At 47.3% G+C, this 16,622-nt stretch overlaps 1 protein-coding gene across 1 annotated transcript in view; it reads left to right on the top strand.

Moving 5' to 3' along the window:
- Nucleotides 1–16,622, top strand: part of ZCCHC14 (zinc finger CCHC-type containing 14) — a 60,613-nt gene that overhangs the window by 29,492 nt on the left and 14,499 nt on the right. Inside the window, exons 3-4 of the mRNA XM_024124888.3 lie at nucleotides 4,610–4,683; nucleotides 16,270–16,341. Coding sequence (XP_023980656.2) covers nucleotides 4,610–4,683; nucleotides 16,270–16,341 — 146 coding nt within the window. The remainder of the gene's footprint in view (nucleotides 1–4,609; nucleotides 4,684–16,269; nucleotides 16,342–16,622) is intronic.

Raw genomic sequence — 16,622 nt, 5'->3', positions numbered from 1 at the left:
AAGCGGATCAGTGTAATCAGCATAGTAGTGAACGTTCGAATGTTAAGGACAGTTAAAAGAAGCAGTGTTTTAAAAAATTATTCCTATTAACGCAGACAACTAAATGAGATATTTTAGGAACATCATTATTCAGTTGAGACTTTTAAGAATACAGGTTTTCAAGTTTTAGATGAAAACTAGATTTCAGTAATAACAATTGTAAAGCTGGAGGCATCTCAAATAGTAGTCTGGTTCAGTTTCTTTAAGTATGAAGACATTGAGTTCTGTTGTATAGAACTGGAGAGAAGAAGGTGTTGTGCTGGGACATGATTGTTTCCATCTTTGCCTTTACTCATGAATAATAGCCTCTTTACCGTGCTTTCTTGTGGCACAGTTTTGGTAATTTTTGGTTTCTTGTTATTGAGTGTACAGAATTAAGCTATTTAATAAAGATACTTTGAAATCAAGTAAAACACGTAATTGGCAGAAAACTACCAACCACCCGGTTTCTTCCAGAAGACTTTAGGGAAAATGTTCCAAAAGAGTGCCGCATTCTTGGGACATATTAAAGCCATCATCTCTAGGTGTCGTGTTCTCTCGGTGTGAGGTGGCCGGCCATCAGCTCCTGGATATCGTTTGAAGGCCCTTGGTGGCCCTTAGGCTGTGGCAGTAAGGCTGAGCGAAGGTGGCCCTTAGGCTGTGGCGGTTTTAGCAGGAGCTCCCCGGGCTGAGGTCCGGGGAGTGGTTTCCTGGTCCTGGCCGTGTGGAAATCGTCTGTGACTCCGCCAGACCCCGCTCAGGCCTTTCGGGATGCTTGCCTGGGCTGTTACTGCGGGGCCTTTTACGGTCTCTTCTACGCGCATCTCTCTCCCTCCCTCCCTCCTTTTTCAGTTACTTTAGTGCTCTCGTTTTTAAATTAGGCATTGATCCAATTATAAAAATGGTAGTTCAGTGCAATTACACATCTTAGTGAAGGCGGTGTGCTCCAACTTGTAAGATTTGAGGAGAATTCCTAGTGTACGTCGTGAATAAGAAAAGAAGAAAGGTTTGAACGCACGAAATGTTAAAAGCAGACAGCACACCACCTTGCTCTTTGCATCTCTCCGTGAGAGCAGGCTGGTGGCCTCGAGTCCCGGGGTCCCAGCCCCGGGTGCCCTGCCCTGAGCCTCTGCACAGTCTGGACCCCAGCGAGGGTCACGTCCTTCCCAGCCCCCTAGCACTCTTCCCACTGCGCCTGTTCGGGCTCGGGGTCTTTCCGGTCGGTGCTAGTCCTGTCTTTGGATGTGTTCTCTCCCCGCAGGTGATGGTTTGCTATCTAGCCCCTCAAGTTGACACGAGTTTGCTGGTACTTTTCAGAACGTACTGGGACGTTGTGTGTGACAGATGACACAGTCTACAGGGCTCACGAGGGTGGTGGGAGGGAGGGAGGCCGCATTATCTACCAGTAGACTTTGAGTGGGTTGCCAACACATTTGTATGCGTGTAGGTAAACACTCTAAAATTATGAAACCGCATTACAGAAATCTGGCAGGGAAACTACCCATAATTCCACAACCAAACACAGTTAACCCTATCATTTTTGATAATTTATTTTTAGTCAGTCTTTCTTTAACATTTAAACAACTATAAGCATGTTACACATACAGTTTATACTTTTTCAGGTAATATTATAAGCATTTTTCATGTTTTTATTTTTATAAACGTAGTCTTTAATAGTTCCAAAATTGAGAGTATGCTTACACACCTTTGAAGCCGCCCAGTTCAACCCCCCCGGCCGCCCCTTGTGTTAGCCACCGTCGCCACTCTCATCTGCTACAGAAGCCCGTCTGCACATCCTCTCCCACCCACTCGCCCCCGCCCCGGCAGGCCGTCCTCCCACCCTCGGAGCCCCGCGTGGCCACACGGTGGGCGCGGCACCAAGAGGAAAGCAGCAGAACTTGTCGGCCGGCCGTGTATCAGGCCCAGAGCCACCCTGGCAGTGCTGGGCCGCCGCAGCTGCCTGCAGGGGGCCGATGGCGCGGACACAGAGCGCCGAGTCCGGTGGGCTGGTGATTTTGAAGAGGTCTTGCATACGTTTCAGTCCTGTGGTCCAAAATGCCTCTTTTATTTGAAAACAGCTGAGTAACATTCATCTGCTTTTCACATTTTCCTGTCCAGATATGAGTCACTTCCCGCTTTCAGTCCAGTTGGGGTTTTTTCTTTTTTTTTTCATAAATCTTCATACTCAGTCCTGGAACTTTGAGGTACACATTGGTGTTCTGTGGCCTGGGAAAATGCCGAATAACATTTTTCTGTATTCATTGACTTTGTATATTCTCTTGTTTAAAAAAGTAAAGGATCTGGATTAGGGTGAGGTCATTGTGGGTAAGTTTTTAAAAATAGTGATTGGGAAAACATAAGAGCTGTTTATTTGCTGACAATCTGACTGGGGAAGTCAGACAGGAACAGTGAGTAGTTTCACTGAGTGAGGTCGGGCAGTGCACAGCTGCTAAATGTAGTGTTTTCTTTGTTTTGCCAGAAGGGAAGAAAACATTCTTATTTTTTTCTTTAGAGTAATTCCTTCCTGTGAGCTGCTATTTTAAGCTTAAAATACTCTAAACCAAATGGGTTCAAGTGTCTCCCAAGATCCATATCAACCCTGATGCAACTTGATAAAATTAGGGAGACTCGAGACAAATTCAGGGCGTGAAAGCTCTTTTCCGCACCAGGCCGTAACCTCTGTGAGCGCGAGAACCCATCGGCAGTGCTGATCGCTGTGTGCCCAGCCCTTGGAACATGGCCCGGGACACAGCAAGAGCTTTGTAAGACGAGTTGGTGAATGAACAGTTGTTGGTTTAGGGCAGGGATTGGCACCCTTTTTTCTGCAAAGATCCAGAAAGTCAGTATTTCTGGCTCTGGGACGCGTGCGGAGTCTGGCACCGCCGCCGGGCTCTGCCGTCGTGGGGTGGAGAGCACCCATTGACGGTACGTCGGCACACGGCATGGCCGTGTGCCCCAGAGCCCGTTTATACAGACAGACAGGCCGAGGGCGGCCTGCAGCCTGCCTGCCCCTCGCTTAGAGCAGTGCCGCCCAGTAGAGCTCCCTGGGATGACCGGGCTTCTGTGTCTGCTGCAGTATGGTAGCTGCTAGCCACGTGTGGGAGCGCTTACAATGTGGTTAGTGCAACCGAGGAGCGAGACTTTTAATTTTACTCAATTGTAATTAGTACCAACTTAAGTGGTCCCGTGTGGCCAGTGGCTGCAGCAGTGGGCAGTGCAGGGTTAGAACCTTCCCCAGAGCCGGAGCACAGAGCTGCTCGTCGTTCTCTGGGGCGCTCAGGCATGTTAGGGGAGGAGAGGGTTCTGTGGCCAAAGAAACTGAGCAACTGTGGTTTAAAAAATGTACATTTATTTGCTGTAGGACTTCTCAGAGCCTTTAATATGCTGATGTACATGGGCAGCCTACAAAAAGGAGTTTCTCAGATTTTCCCTCCAAACTTTTGAGCACAAAGCTCTCGGGGTGGCCCGGAGAAAACTGTGGAAGGTATGGCCGACCAGGAGAGGGACGTCTGCAGAAAGTGTAACTTCATAGCTTTAAGAAGCTACGCTGCGTGTGTCATGCTAGACGGGCTTGGAAGCTTTGTAGAAATCCCCCTAGCGCACAGCCACGGGGCCTCTGGAAATGCTGGTGAAAAATAGTGCAAGAAGGTGTGCGTGCTGTTCGGAAGGTAAAGCCTCCCTCGTCTGCCAGGGTCTTTGCATAAGAGCTGACTGCCCGTGCCCGCCCAGGGTTCCTAAGCTTGAAGAGTCAGTTAACTCGGTACTTGAGAAACTTTAGTATTTGAATCAGAAATAGGACGTACGTACCTTAATGTGGTTTGGGAGTTTGGAAATTACGTCATGTTTGATAAGTGCTGTTTTATTTTCAACAAATATTTGTGCTCAGATATTTGCATCTTAAAGCTTAAGAGCTTAGAAGCTTAATTGTATCGTTTTCTTTTTGAGGAGAAAAAAAAAAATGCACCCTTGCGTGTGAAAAGGGAGGTATGCAGAGGTGATGGATGGCTTTGGAACTCTCTAACGGTGACTGTCTTTTTTCATCCCTGTCCACCTGTGCAACCGCGGCCTCTGCGCATCCTTGCCCTGTTTTGCAGAGGCAGTGCTAGGGGTCTGCGGGGTCTCCTCCGCAGCTGCTGTCCTCACACCTCCAGCCTGGCTTTGTCCTAGAAGGAGGAGGCGAGATGCCAGTGAGAGGTTCTGGGCAGCTGTGTCTCTAAACAGTCACAGTGGAAAACGTTGAGCATTAGTTTTTCAGAAATGAGAACAGATCGTAACTAATCTCCAGTTATAATTATGGTCTGTGCCCTTGTGCATTTTCAAGCACCGATCTCTTTCTTTTCTATGATTTGTTTTTATTTTTTGCCTGTTTTTTCTGTGTCACTTTCAACTTCGCCCTCCATTCCTGAGCGAGCAGCCTCCTCGTTCCTGGCGAGCTCACCCACCGCAGAGGAGACGGGGCCGGGCGTTGGGAGCCGTACTGTGAAAAGTTGCTAATGTATCGATGCAAACTAATCATATGTACTTCAAGCTCTTACTTCATTTTTATAATTTTGTTTGTTGTTGTTTTGTTTTGTTTTGTTTACCTTTACAGTGAGTGTTGAAAAGATAGACCTGAAGGGATTATCACACAAAAAAAATGAAAGAAATGTTGAATGTTCCTTTGAGGTAAGATGCTAAGTTTTTTTTCCCTTTTCTCCTCTAAGGGATAGGAAGGAAACATTTACCATGAAGTGGTACTTTTATTTCTCTAAATAAAAGACGAGTCTTTTGCAAAGCACTGTGCCACTGCTGCGGGAGATAGAAGTGGGGACTGGGCCCTGTGGGTGGACCGTCTCCACGGTGGGCTTGTTGGGCCTTGGGGGGCTGCTCCCCCTGGACCTCAGCAGGCTCCACGAGGGGGAGGGGCTGGGCTCGGGCACAGCCTGGAATTCGCAGTCCTTGTTGTGTCCCTGTTCGCCGTGTGACCGAGGACAATGCTGGACTTCTCTGTGCCCCAGCGCCTCCATTCAGTCAAACAGGATGGAGTTTGGGGGAGAATTAAATGAGACAGTTAATTCAAAGCACTCAGTACAGGGTCTGGATATAGTAAGTGCCTGCAAAGATGAGCTGTTGTTCTTCGGTACCTTCTGGATGACAGAAACTCCTTGGTGTGTGTGGGGAACATTCTCTAGACTGACATGCTCAGCTGCTGTGTGGTGGCTGGTCACCAGAGTTGGCTAAAGTAGAGAATTGTGAAAATTGATTAATAATAATAGTAATAAATTAATAATAATTAATAATAATTAATAAACGGCATTCCGTTTATTAGAATTTCATATCTATGATAACAGTGGCTTAAACAACATCGGAGTGTACAAGGAGTCGGCCCCGGGGCTGGAATGGCAGCTGTGCTCCATAAAATGCGTAGGGAGCCGGGCTCCCTCCAGTTGTCTGCTTTGACATCTCTGCGAGGTGGCCCTTAGCCTCATGGTCCAAGATGGCAGCTAGGACTCCAGCCCTCACATTTTCATTCCAGGCAACAGGACATGGGATGAAGAGGAGAATGAAAGGTTACTTTTACCTCTTTTTCATGGAGCATTCTTAAAAACAGCCACTAGACGGACTTCCCTGGCAGTCGAGTGGTTAGGGCTCCTCGCTTCCACTGCCAGGAGCACGGGTTCGATCCCCGGTTGGGGAACTCAGATCCCAGATGCCGCGAGGTGTGGCAAAAAAAGCCACTAGACACTTGCACTTATGTCTTACTGGCCAGACTGAGTGCTGTGTGGTGGCTGGTCACCAGAGTTGGCTAAAGTAGAGAATTGTGAAAATTGATTAATAATAATAGTAATAAATTAATAATAATTAATAATAATTAATAAACGGCATTCCGTTTATTAGAATTTCATATCTATGATAACAGTGGCTTAAACAACATCGGAGTGTACAAGGAGTCGGCCCCGGGGCTGGAATGGCAGCTGTGCTCCATAAAATGCGTAGGGAGCCGGGCTCCCTCCAGTTGTCTGCTTTGACATCTCTGCGAGGTGGCCCTTAGCCTCATGGTCCAAGATGGCAGCTAGGACTCCAGCCCTCACATTTTCATTCCAGGCAACAGGACATGGGATGAAGAGGAGAATGAAAGGTTACTTTTACCTCTTTTTCATGGAGCATTCTTAAAAACAGCCACTAGACGGACTTCCCTGGCAGTCGAGTGGTTAGGGCTCCTCGCTTCCACTGCCAGGAGCACGGGTTCGATCCCCGGTTGGGGAACTCAGATCCCAGATGCCGCGAGGTGTGGCAAAAAAAGCCACTAGACACTTGCACTTATGTCTTACTGGCCAGACTGAGTTTCCTGGTCCCGCTTAGCTGCGTGTGCGTGGCCTGGCTGTGTCACCAGGGTTCTGTTACTACCCCATTGTTGTGCGAGGTTCTCCTTTGACCACATGCATTGTTGGAAACTGATTGATAAGGAAAATCTGCTTCCAGCTTCACTGGGACGTGTTCTCAGGCATAGCAGCTTCTGGTTAGTATCTAGTACTTATACTGTGCAGCTTACTAACCTTTCAAAGAGTGTAGCTACATCAAAATACTTCAAGTACTTTTAATAGCACGAGGATAAGACCCTCATTTGATTTGGGAAGTCCTGCGTTGTGCAAATCAGTTGTTACTCCATAGATGTGTCTTTTCAAAATGTATGGGAAAGGCTTCCCTTCGGTTTTGGAGGTTGTCAGAGCTTGCGACCAGCACCCAAGTGTCAGCAACCAGAGAACCTCAGGACCCCAGCATCTTCAAGGACTGCTGGGGTTGGGGAGCCCAGCGAGTCCCTGAAACGCTGGGCGTGTTGGCTCCTCTCCTCTGCAGTCGGCCTCCGGCTGGCTGGCGCATATACCGAGGGGCTGGTGGCGGGCGTGGTCCCCCTGCACTGGGCCTGCCCGTGTGGGAACTGCTGAGTGTCAGGCCCTTCAGATCCCACACACGGATCCCACTCACAGCCCGTCTGATCAAACTGGGCTTGGACTCGGCCCCAGTCCACACCCTCTCTGCAAAGAAATGAGCTTTGGCAGGGTGGACACTTGGCCTCTCTCGTGGCCTTTCCCCAGGGGAGGGCCTTGTGATCAGGGTGGGGAGGCGGCAGGCTGGCAGGATGGGGCGCCGTGAGTCTTCTGAAAGCAGAGCGGACAGCTGCAAAAGGCGCCTGGAGGCCGGTCGCAGCTCTGAGATAACTAACTGTCCCACAGGTTAACGTTCTTCGGTTTAAGACGCTTCTAACCCCAAATGGTTAAGCTGAGTGAAGAGTTGTGGTACTTAAAGAAAAAGTTTTGGTTATCGGAAAAGCTTGCTTTTCCTGATGTGATAACTGATAAAAGGATTCTTGTGTTTAGGAAAGTGATAATCCTTCACTAGCCAGCAGTCCAACTCATTTTCTTTTGGGATACTAACTTGATATGCCCTAAGGGATTTACTGCCCCCACTACATTTGTTGATGGTAATTTGAGGCACAAAGGAAAGATACAAGGAAGATTAAAAAAAAAACACAACTACCTTCTTACTTATAAAGCACACCAGTTCTTTTGCACAGCTTAAACTGTGTGCTTGTTCTCTGCAGGTGAGTTGCACTCTCCTACTCGTAAATAAGTGGCTGCTTGTAGGATACGAATGTGTGATATGCATGTGCTTAGGTTTGGGACTCCTGTCACACTTGAAAAGTGAAGCGCCTTGTAGTTACATAGCTTCGGGCGTTTAACCGTGGTCTCTCTAGCTCGCTGTGGTCAGGACTACAGTTCTGTAAGAGGGAGAACCTGTGGACAGCGGGAGAACATCACTCCATGTACCTTTAAACTTACAAACTTTCTGTCATCTTATATGACCGCCCAGCAAAAGTAAGTCCCAGTAGCATTTTTCTGTTTTAGAAATCAACAAGACGAGGGGCTTCTCTGGTGGCGCAGTGGTTGAGAATCTGCCTGCCACTGCAGGGGACACGGGTTCGAGCCCTGGTCTGGGAAGATCCCACATGCCGCAGGGCAACTGGGCCCGTGAGCCACAGCTACTGAGCCTGCGCGTCTGGAGCCCATGCTCCGCAACAAGAGAGGCCGCGACAGTGAGAGGCCCGCGCACCGCGATGAAGAGTGCTCCCCGCTCGCCGCAACTGGAGAAAGCCCTCGCACAGAAACGAAGACCCGACCCAGCCAAAAATAAATAAATAAATAAATAAATTTTAAAGAAATCAACAAGACGATTCTAAAATTTATATGGAGGGAATTCCCTGGTGGTCCATTGGTTAGGACTCCGCGCTTTCACTGCCGAGGGCGCGGGTTCAGTCCCTGGTCAGAGAGTTAAGATTCCTCAAGCCTCACAGCCGCAGCCTGAGTAAATAAGTAAATAGTAAATAAAATAAAATATAATTTATATGGAGAAAACTATAGAGCAGTCCAAACAATTCTGAAACAAAGAAAACACTGGAAGACTCACAGTACCTGATTTCAGAACCTCGTGTTAAAGGTGGTGCTGAGAGGGAGGAGACACTGTGCCCCGGGGCAGTGGGGCCCGAACTAGACTCACATGTAAACGCTCAGTTGGTTGTTTTGAAGACTTTAGGAGAATATCCTTGATGGCATTTTTAAAGATTAGACGGTTGTAAAATTTTCTAATTGACTTTCTTCTTTACACCTCTGATGAGATAGATTTCACATAACATAAAATTCATCCATTTAAGCTGTTCAGTGGCTTTTTAAATTTATTCAGAATTTTGTAACCATCACCACAATTTAATTTTACTATTTGCATCATCCCAGGAAGAAGCCCCATACCCATTAGCAGTCATTCCCCATTTCTCCTCCCCAAGTCCCTGGCAAATACTAACTTACTTTCTGCCTCAGTGGATTTGCCTGTGCTGAATATTTCACATAAATGGAATCATACAATATGTGATCTTTCGTGATTGGTTTCTTTTGTGCAAATAATGTTTTCAAGGCTTCTCTGTGTTATATCATGTATTAGTGCTTCCCTTTTTATGGCTGAGTGATATTCCACAGTGTGGATGGACCACATTTAGTTCATCCACTCAGCAGTTAGTTGATGTGCTTCTGGGTTGTTCCCATTTTTTGCCTCTTAGGAGTAATGCTGCCGTGAACATTTATGTACAAGTTTTTGTGTGGACAGATGCTTTCATTTCTCTTGGATACACACCTAGGACTGGAATTACTGGGCCATGTGGCTTGCAGATATTTTCTTCCATTGGGTGGCAATTTTCTTCATTTTCTTGATGCTGTCCTTTGACACACAAAAGTTTTTCATTTTGATGAAGTCCAGTTTACCTACTTTTTCTTTCATTCCTTGTACTTTTGGTATTATATTTAAGAAATCATTGCCTAAGCCAGGGTCACAAAGATTCACTCCTGTGTTTTCTGATAAGAATTTTATTGTTTTTACATTTAGGTCTTTGATTCATTTTGAATTAATTTTTAGTGTATGGTGTGAGGTAGGGGCTCAAATGCGTCCTTTTGCATGTGGACGTCCTGTTGTCCAGCACCATTTGTTTGTTTATTTTACAATTTTTTTTAACATCTTTATTGGACAGCACCATTTGTTGAAAAGACCATTCTTTCCCCCACTGAAGGGTCTTCACACCATAGTTGAGAATCAGTTGAGTGGAATCGTGAGGGGCTGTTTCTGGACTCTCAGTTCCATTCATGTCTGTTGTCGTTAGGCCAGCACTGCTCTGTCTTGAGTGCTGTGGCTTTGGCGTTGAAGTTGGGCAAGTGTGAGTCCTCTTAGATTTGGTCTTCTTTTTCGGGATTGTCTTGGCTGTTCTGGGGATGCTGCATTTCCATGTGAATTTTAGTAGCAGCTTGTCAGTTTTGGTGCCAGCACTGGCAGCAGCTCAGGCTCTCGCTGCCTGCGGCTCCTTGCAGGGTGGCCCTGGGGTGGGTTCGGGGACTGGCGGTGGCGACTGCTCTATCCCGCGGGCCAGGCCTCGTCTGCTTCGGGCTACGGGCCCCAGACGCCACACCACCGTGGTCAACTGATTATTGACAAAGGTATAAAGGCAGTTCAGTGAAGAAAAGATGGTCTTTTCAACAAATGGTTCAGGAGCAGGTAACCATGTGCCAAAAAAAGGAACCTTCATCAAACGTCACCCTTTGTATAGAAATTAACTCAAAACTGATCACAGACCTAAATGTAAAACCTAAAACCATAAAACGTCTAGAAGAAAGCATAGGAGAAAAGTTTGTGACTTAAAACAGGCAAAGCTTTCTTAGGTAGGATACCAAAAACATGAGCTATAAAAGACCAAATGAATTAAACTTCATCAGAGTTTAAAACTTGCTCTTTGACAGGCACTGTGGAGAAAATTAAGACAAGCCACAGAACTAGGAGAAAAATATTTGTACATTACATGTCTGATAGAGGATTTGTATTCAAACTATAAAAAGAACTCTCAAAACTCAATGATGAGAAAATAACCCAATTAAAAAAATGAACATTTTACCAAGAAAGGTGTGTGGATGGCAAATAGCACACCTGAACGCATGTTCAGCATCATTAGCCGTTAGGAAAACACCAGTTAAAACCACGGTGAGCTAATGCTACACGCCCATCACAGTGGCTGAAGTTGACAGGACGACCACCTCAGCTGCTGGCAGGTGTGTGGAAGGACTGCCCTGGGGGTGTAAAGTGGTGAGATTACTTTGGAAGACAGTTTGGCAGTTTTTTAAAAAGTCAGACATATCCCTAAAATCTGATTCATCAGTCCCACTTTTAGGTCAGTAACCAAAGGAAGTGAAAGTACATGTTCATACAAAGGTTTGTACACGAATGTTTATAACAGCTTTATTTGTAACGCCCCAAGTATCCATTATCGGGAGGATGGATATACACTGTGGTATCGTGGCCACACCGTTCAACGTTCAGAATAGAGGAGTGAGTTCCTGATACACTTGGCAATATGGAGGAAACTGCGTAATTGTGCCGTGTGACAGAAACCAGAAAAAAAGAGCATACACTGTATGAGTTTATTTATATAAATTTAGAAAATGCAAAATAATCTGCAGTGACAGAAAGCAGATCAGTAGCTTCCTGGGGAGGGAGTGATGGATATGTTCATTATATTGATTGGAGTGATGGTTTCATGGGTATAAACGTACGTCCAAACTGATCAGATTGTACACTTGAAATATGTGCATTTCCTTGTCAGTTATACTCAATAAAACCTTTAAAAAAATTACCTGAGGATTGGGACTTCCCTGGTGGCGCAGTGGTTAGGAATCCGCCTGCCAATGCAGGGGACACGGGTTCGAGCCCTGGTCTGGGAAGATCCCACATGCCGCAAATCAACTAAGCCCGTGCACCACCACTACTGAGCCTGTGCTCTAGAGCCCACGAGCCACAACTGCCGAGCCCGCGTGCCACAACTACTGAAGCCCATGCGCCTAGAGCCCATGCTCCACAATAAGAGAAGCCACCGCCATGAGAAGCCCGTGCACTGCAGTGAAGAGTAGCCCCCCATTCGCCACAACTAGAGAAAAGCCCACACACGGCAACGAAGACCCAATGCAGCCCAAAAAAAAAAAAAAAAAATTTACCTGAGGATTAATTTTTGTCCACAGAGCCCTAAATAATTAGGATAAATTGTCCTTTAAATAGGTTGTCTTTTGAACATGGATATAAATAGCTATTGTACTGTGGCCAGAACAATAAAGAACTTTATTAGGAGTGTCTGCCTTACCATGGTGAGATGTACCCTCTATTGCTAACAGTATAGGAAGACTCGAGAAGCGGTTTTTTTCTGAAAGCTTTCACTTATTCAAGGGGAAGCCAGTGACGTCCCCCCTCCCCTTTTTCTCAGCTTTGTTTATCTTTAGTTTTAGTTTTTATGTGTCATTGTTTTCCAGGATACAAATGAAAGGTTATTCTTTTATAGGAAGACGTAAGTAACAAATGGACTACAAGCAGGAGTTTGAGTTTCCTGTTCTTTTTTTTCATGGAGTTGGTCTTGTTTTTGCTGAAGTTGTAATTACTAGTTACTGAGGAAAGCAAATACAGGAAGAAGATGACAGAATCTTTTAGAATATAAAATTATTTTATATCTATGTACATGTGAAATGTCCAGATTTTACCAGCTTTTCCAAATTCACTGTTGAATAACTAAAGCTCTTTTAAAGTATAGTTATTACACACGAAGGACAGGGTGGGAAAAAAACATCAGAAGATTACCCAAACACTTGAAACGCCTGTAGACGGGAGAGTTGTATTGACTTAAAAGGAACTGTGGAGCAATACTAATTAAAACACCCATTCTTTTTATGCCAGTCTTTGTTAAGAACCCAGACATCACATTTTATTTTAGTGCTATATCTTTTCTTTAAAAGTTTTTCATCTTGAAACAATCTTAACTGCTCTGAATATTTTATCACTATCAGCTAAGGATGAGTCTTGACAACTATTTTTTTAAATTTAGTTGTTGTTTTCATCAGCGCTGTGTGTGCAGAGAGTCCAGTAATTCTGCCCACGTCACCCGGAGGAGCAGGGAACTGTTTCTTGTGATAATACATCTCATTGCTTGTATGACTGTGTGAAGGTTGTTGCTACCCAAGCCATGTGGTATATGCTTAGTACCTTTCCTTTCCGATACTTTATTCTACCTGGAGTTAATTGTCTCTTTTTGTTTGTTTGTTGCTTGTGAACAAGTACTTAGAAAACAACTTCACCCCTAAAGTTTTCCCTGGTTGTGTTCAAATGCGTCCGGCATTCCATTGGTTTCGTCTGTGGAGCTATGGCCCTGCTCCGACCTGGACTCGGCCTGGTGCAGTCTCATTGCGGGGCCCCTGTGCCATCACCCGCGGGGTCCCTTCCTCCCTCCCGGCTCTGATACCCTGTTCTCAGCTCTTAGCTCATCTATTGTCCTGGGTTAGTTCTGGGTTTTAGTAGTTTTTCTAGTGGCTTCTTAGAAAGGGTCCCGGGGAGGTGCAGTTCCTGACTTGAGTTTCGGCAGTGTCTTCATCCGTCTGACCTGACGCGTGACTGGGAATACAGTTCTAGAGCAGGCGTCCTTTTTCCTTGGGAACTGGGAAGCGCTTATTATTCACTGTCTTGCAGCGTTGCTGTTGAGCAGCAGGGATCTGTCCTGACTCCTGATCCAGTGCTGGCCCTGTTGTATAATTTCTAAAGGTTTTAGCATCTTCCCTTGGTCCCAAGCGTTTGCACATTTCCCAGAGCCGGGCTTGGTGTAGGTTACCATCCGCTGTGCTGAGACGCAAGCCAGCCCTTTAACTTAAGTCCATTGATTGGAGTTCCTTTTCTTGAATTGTCCCTTTGATTTCCTCTGTCCCGTTTTTCTCAGTGTTCTTGTTTTGGAACTCCTGCTGTCTGCCTGTTGGACCTCAAGACTGGTCCTCGGTTTTATTTTTTTTTCCCTCTATTTTCTTTCCCTTTGACTTTTTTGATCTATCCTATGGAAGATTTCCTCATCTTCCGTCTCTTGAATTGAATTTTTCACTTCTGCTGTCCTGTTTTTAACAACGGAGACCTCTTGTTCCCCGGCAATTCGTTTTTCATAGCATCCTGTTCTTGGCGATGCTTCCTGCTCTGAGTTCACTGAGAATATCGTTGATAGTTTTTAGTTTTAAAAACGAGTTTTGAGTGCATGGTCCGTGCCACCTCCAGGCTGCCTTGTTCTTTGTGACTGCTTTGCCTGTCCTTGTATCCGGCTTCAGGGCTCCTCAGAGTTCTGGTGGCAGGTCTGGTGGCACTGGGCTGCTTGCTCACGTGAGGGCTGTGGCCTGAGCAGTGGCAGGGCCTTTGCCTGAGCTGCTGCCTGTGTGAGTGAAGAAAACGCTGCTCCCCCTTCTCCAGAGGGTGCTGAGAGCTGAGACGGACAGTGGGTCAGAGGAGTTAGACTCTTGAGTGTGAAGAAATTCTCAGTACCCTTATCTGCTCTGTGCATACCGTGCTTTTTTTTTTTTTTTTCCTGGCTGCGTTGGGTCTTTGTTGCGGTGTGTGGGCTTCTCATTGCGGTGGCTTCTCTTGTTGCAGAGCGCAGGCTCTAGGCGTGTGGGCTTCAGTAGTTGTGGCGCGCGGGCTCAGTAGCGGTGGCTTGTGGGCTCTAGAGCGCAGGCTCAGTAGTTGTGGCGCACAGGCTTAGTTGCCCCGCCGCGTGTGGGTCTTCCCAGACCGGGGCTCGAACCCGTGTCCCCTGCATTGGCAGGCGGATTCTTAACCACGGCGCCACCAGGGAAGTCCCCATGCTTTTTTGTGTATGTTTAAGATATATTAAAATCCGTCTCAGCAGGTCTCAGTGGCTCTTTGAGCGACTATGGGTGGTAGAAAAATACTGTGCCGTCATTTGATTGGCAGTGTTTCTTCTTGGTGGTACATCAGCAGTGGGGTAGCTTATGATCGATGCTGTCTTGGACGTGGTAGATCACGTGTCTCTAGCACGTGGCGCAGTGCGAGGCTGCTCTCCCGCGTCCATGCCCCTCCAGGGGCCCGCCCTCTCAGGGGACTGGGTCAGGCCAACCTGCGTCACCTGCAGAGCGGAGTGCTGCTGAAGTCTGCTGGTTTCCAGTCCTTGCCCTTGGTTGGAGCAGCAAGTCCTTTTGGAAGTCAAAGAAAAATATCCCAGGAGCAGACAACCTAGAATAGTTGTGCCTATTTAAAATATATAATTGTCGGGGAAGCAGATTGTCTGTTTCAGCATAGAATGGTGTGTCCATGCCACGCTCACCATTGGGGTGTTGGACTTCATGCTTTAGTTGGGTTAGGGTGCGTTCGTGCCACGTGACATGCGGCATATTTTACTTTGAAAACCACCGTGTCAGCAGTACTTTGGGTCATACATCTAATGCTAGAGAGTTCTCACCTTTAATCATGGATGTTACTGGTGTTTTATGTGGGTAGCAGCTCACTCTCGCCCAAACTTCTTTTTAGTGGTGTGAAAAGATTTAGTTATTTCAGACAGAAAAAATGGTGTAGGTACTTTAATTTTAGTGTAGGTAGATTTTGGATGGCACAGCACATTCATTCAAAAATGCCAGCCCTTGCCTTGATAAATTCTGGGAGGCATAGGGAATTCAGAGGTGAAGAAGAGAGGTCCCTTTCCTTGATTGGCTTGTATTTTGTGGGGGCTTGAAAAACATACCTTAGTAATTGTTATGTGATGTGACAACCACCAGGACAGAGAGGAACTCATGTGACTTTCAACAGAGAGGAGAGAGGCCAGCCCTTCAGGCCCCGGAGCCTGTCAGCAAACACGATGGGCTGTTCCTCAGAAGATGCGGGCCAGCGCGGGGCGGGAGGAGAGCGTGAGAGTTGTTTGGTGTCTCCAACCTCTGTTTGCTCTAAATCAGTGTAAATACAGTGCTCTCCTATTGGTGATACAGTACTCTCAGTCATTTTATTTCCCGGCTTGAAATCCTCCAACGCTTCTTCTGGATTTTAGGGTAACCGTCTTCGTTCGTGGTTTAACCCTTCTCGTTCTGGGCCCCGCTTCCCTCCCGTCTCATCCTGTCCCCTCTGTCCGTCTCGCGCCTTCTGGGTTCAGCGCTCACTTTCCTCGGTGCAGGGAGGCCCCCTGCCCCGGGGAGCTTACAGTCCGTTTGTGGAGTCATGAACTAAAACTGCCTGCTGTCGTAGGTGCAGGAAGGAAAAACAGACACACCGGGCTTTGTAGAATTTCCAGAAAGACCTTTCTGATGTTTTCTCCCTGAATTCTTGCCCCGCCCCCTGCGATGGAGGACGTTCCCCGCTCCTCTGGTACTGACCGCCCCGGCCTGTGTCGGCGCCCCAGTCCTGTGAGGTTCCTGCGGGCCGGGACCTGGCCTCCTCCCGTCAGCGTGCCCCTGGCGCTGAGCGTGTACGGGGTACTTACTGTTCGGACGAGCTCCTTTCTGGTAATTTCTTGATTGCGCGCCCACAGTGGCGCAGACGGACCCGGCCAGAGGAGGTCCGCGGGAGGGTGGTGTGCTCGCACCCGTCCTCGCGGTCGGGCTCGTCGGGGACTTGCTGACGCTTTGGGGAGCAGCCTCGGCCTCCACGCTTGAGCCATACACTGATCTTTGAGTAACCGCGCAGAACAGGAAGTTAAGCTGTAATGGACTCGAGTTACGTGAACAGTCTTTCTGTAACAAGCCGAGGGGTATACAAACGCTCCCTGCGAGGGGCGCGCCAGGGCTCGTCCCACTGCCGCGCCGGTACCGGCCGTGAATCCCTGGACAGGTGTGTTGGGAATGAAGTATGTGGCGTCTGTTTTTAAGGTTTGTTTGTTTATTTGTTTTTAAGGTCTTGTGGTCTGATTCTTCAGTAACATCAGTAACCAAATCTTCCTCTGAAGTGACTGAATTTATTTCAAAGGTAAGGTGATTTAAGGGCTCTTACAAAAACTAAAAGGGTCTCATTCCCCGCGGCCCACTGGACTGCAGAGTACTTTCCGTGGCTGCAGCCTTCAGCGGGTGCAGTGAGCGCGGTGCGGGGGACTCGTGCTCCCACGGCGCGAGCGGCCCTCAGGGCCCCGGTCCACGCTCCTTCGCTTGTGGAGAGCGAGGTGGGACAGAGAGACGCGAGTGCCAAGGTGCCCGAGGGGTGTTTGGCTGGTGGTGGTTTGTTACTGCTCAGCCGAGGCTGAGGGAGGGGCT

This window comes from Physeter macrocephalus, chromosome 17 (genome assembly GCF_002837175.3).
Source record: "Physeter macrocephalus isolate SW-GA chromosome 17, ASM283717v5, whole genome shotgun sequence".
Classification (NCBI taxonomy): Eukaryota; Metazoa; Chordata; class Mammalia; order Artiodactyla; family Physeteridae; genus Physeter; species Physeter macrocephalus.
Note: the sequence above shows the minus strand (reverse complement) of the source record. Positions and strands in the feature narration are given on the sequence as shown.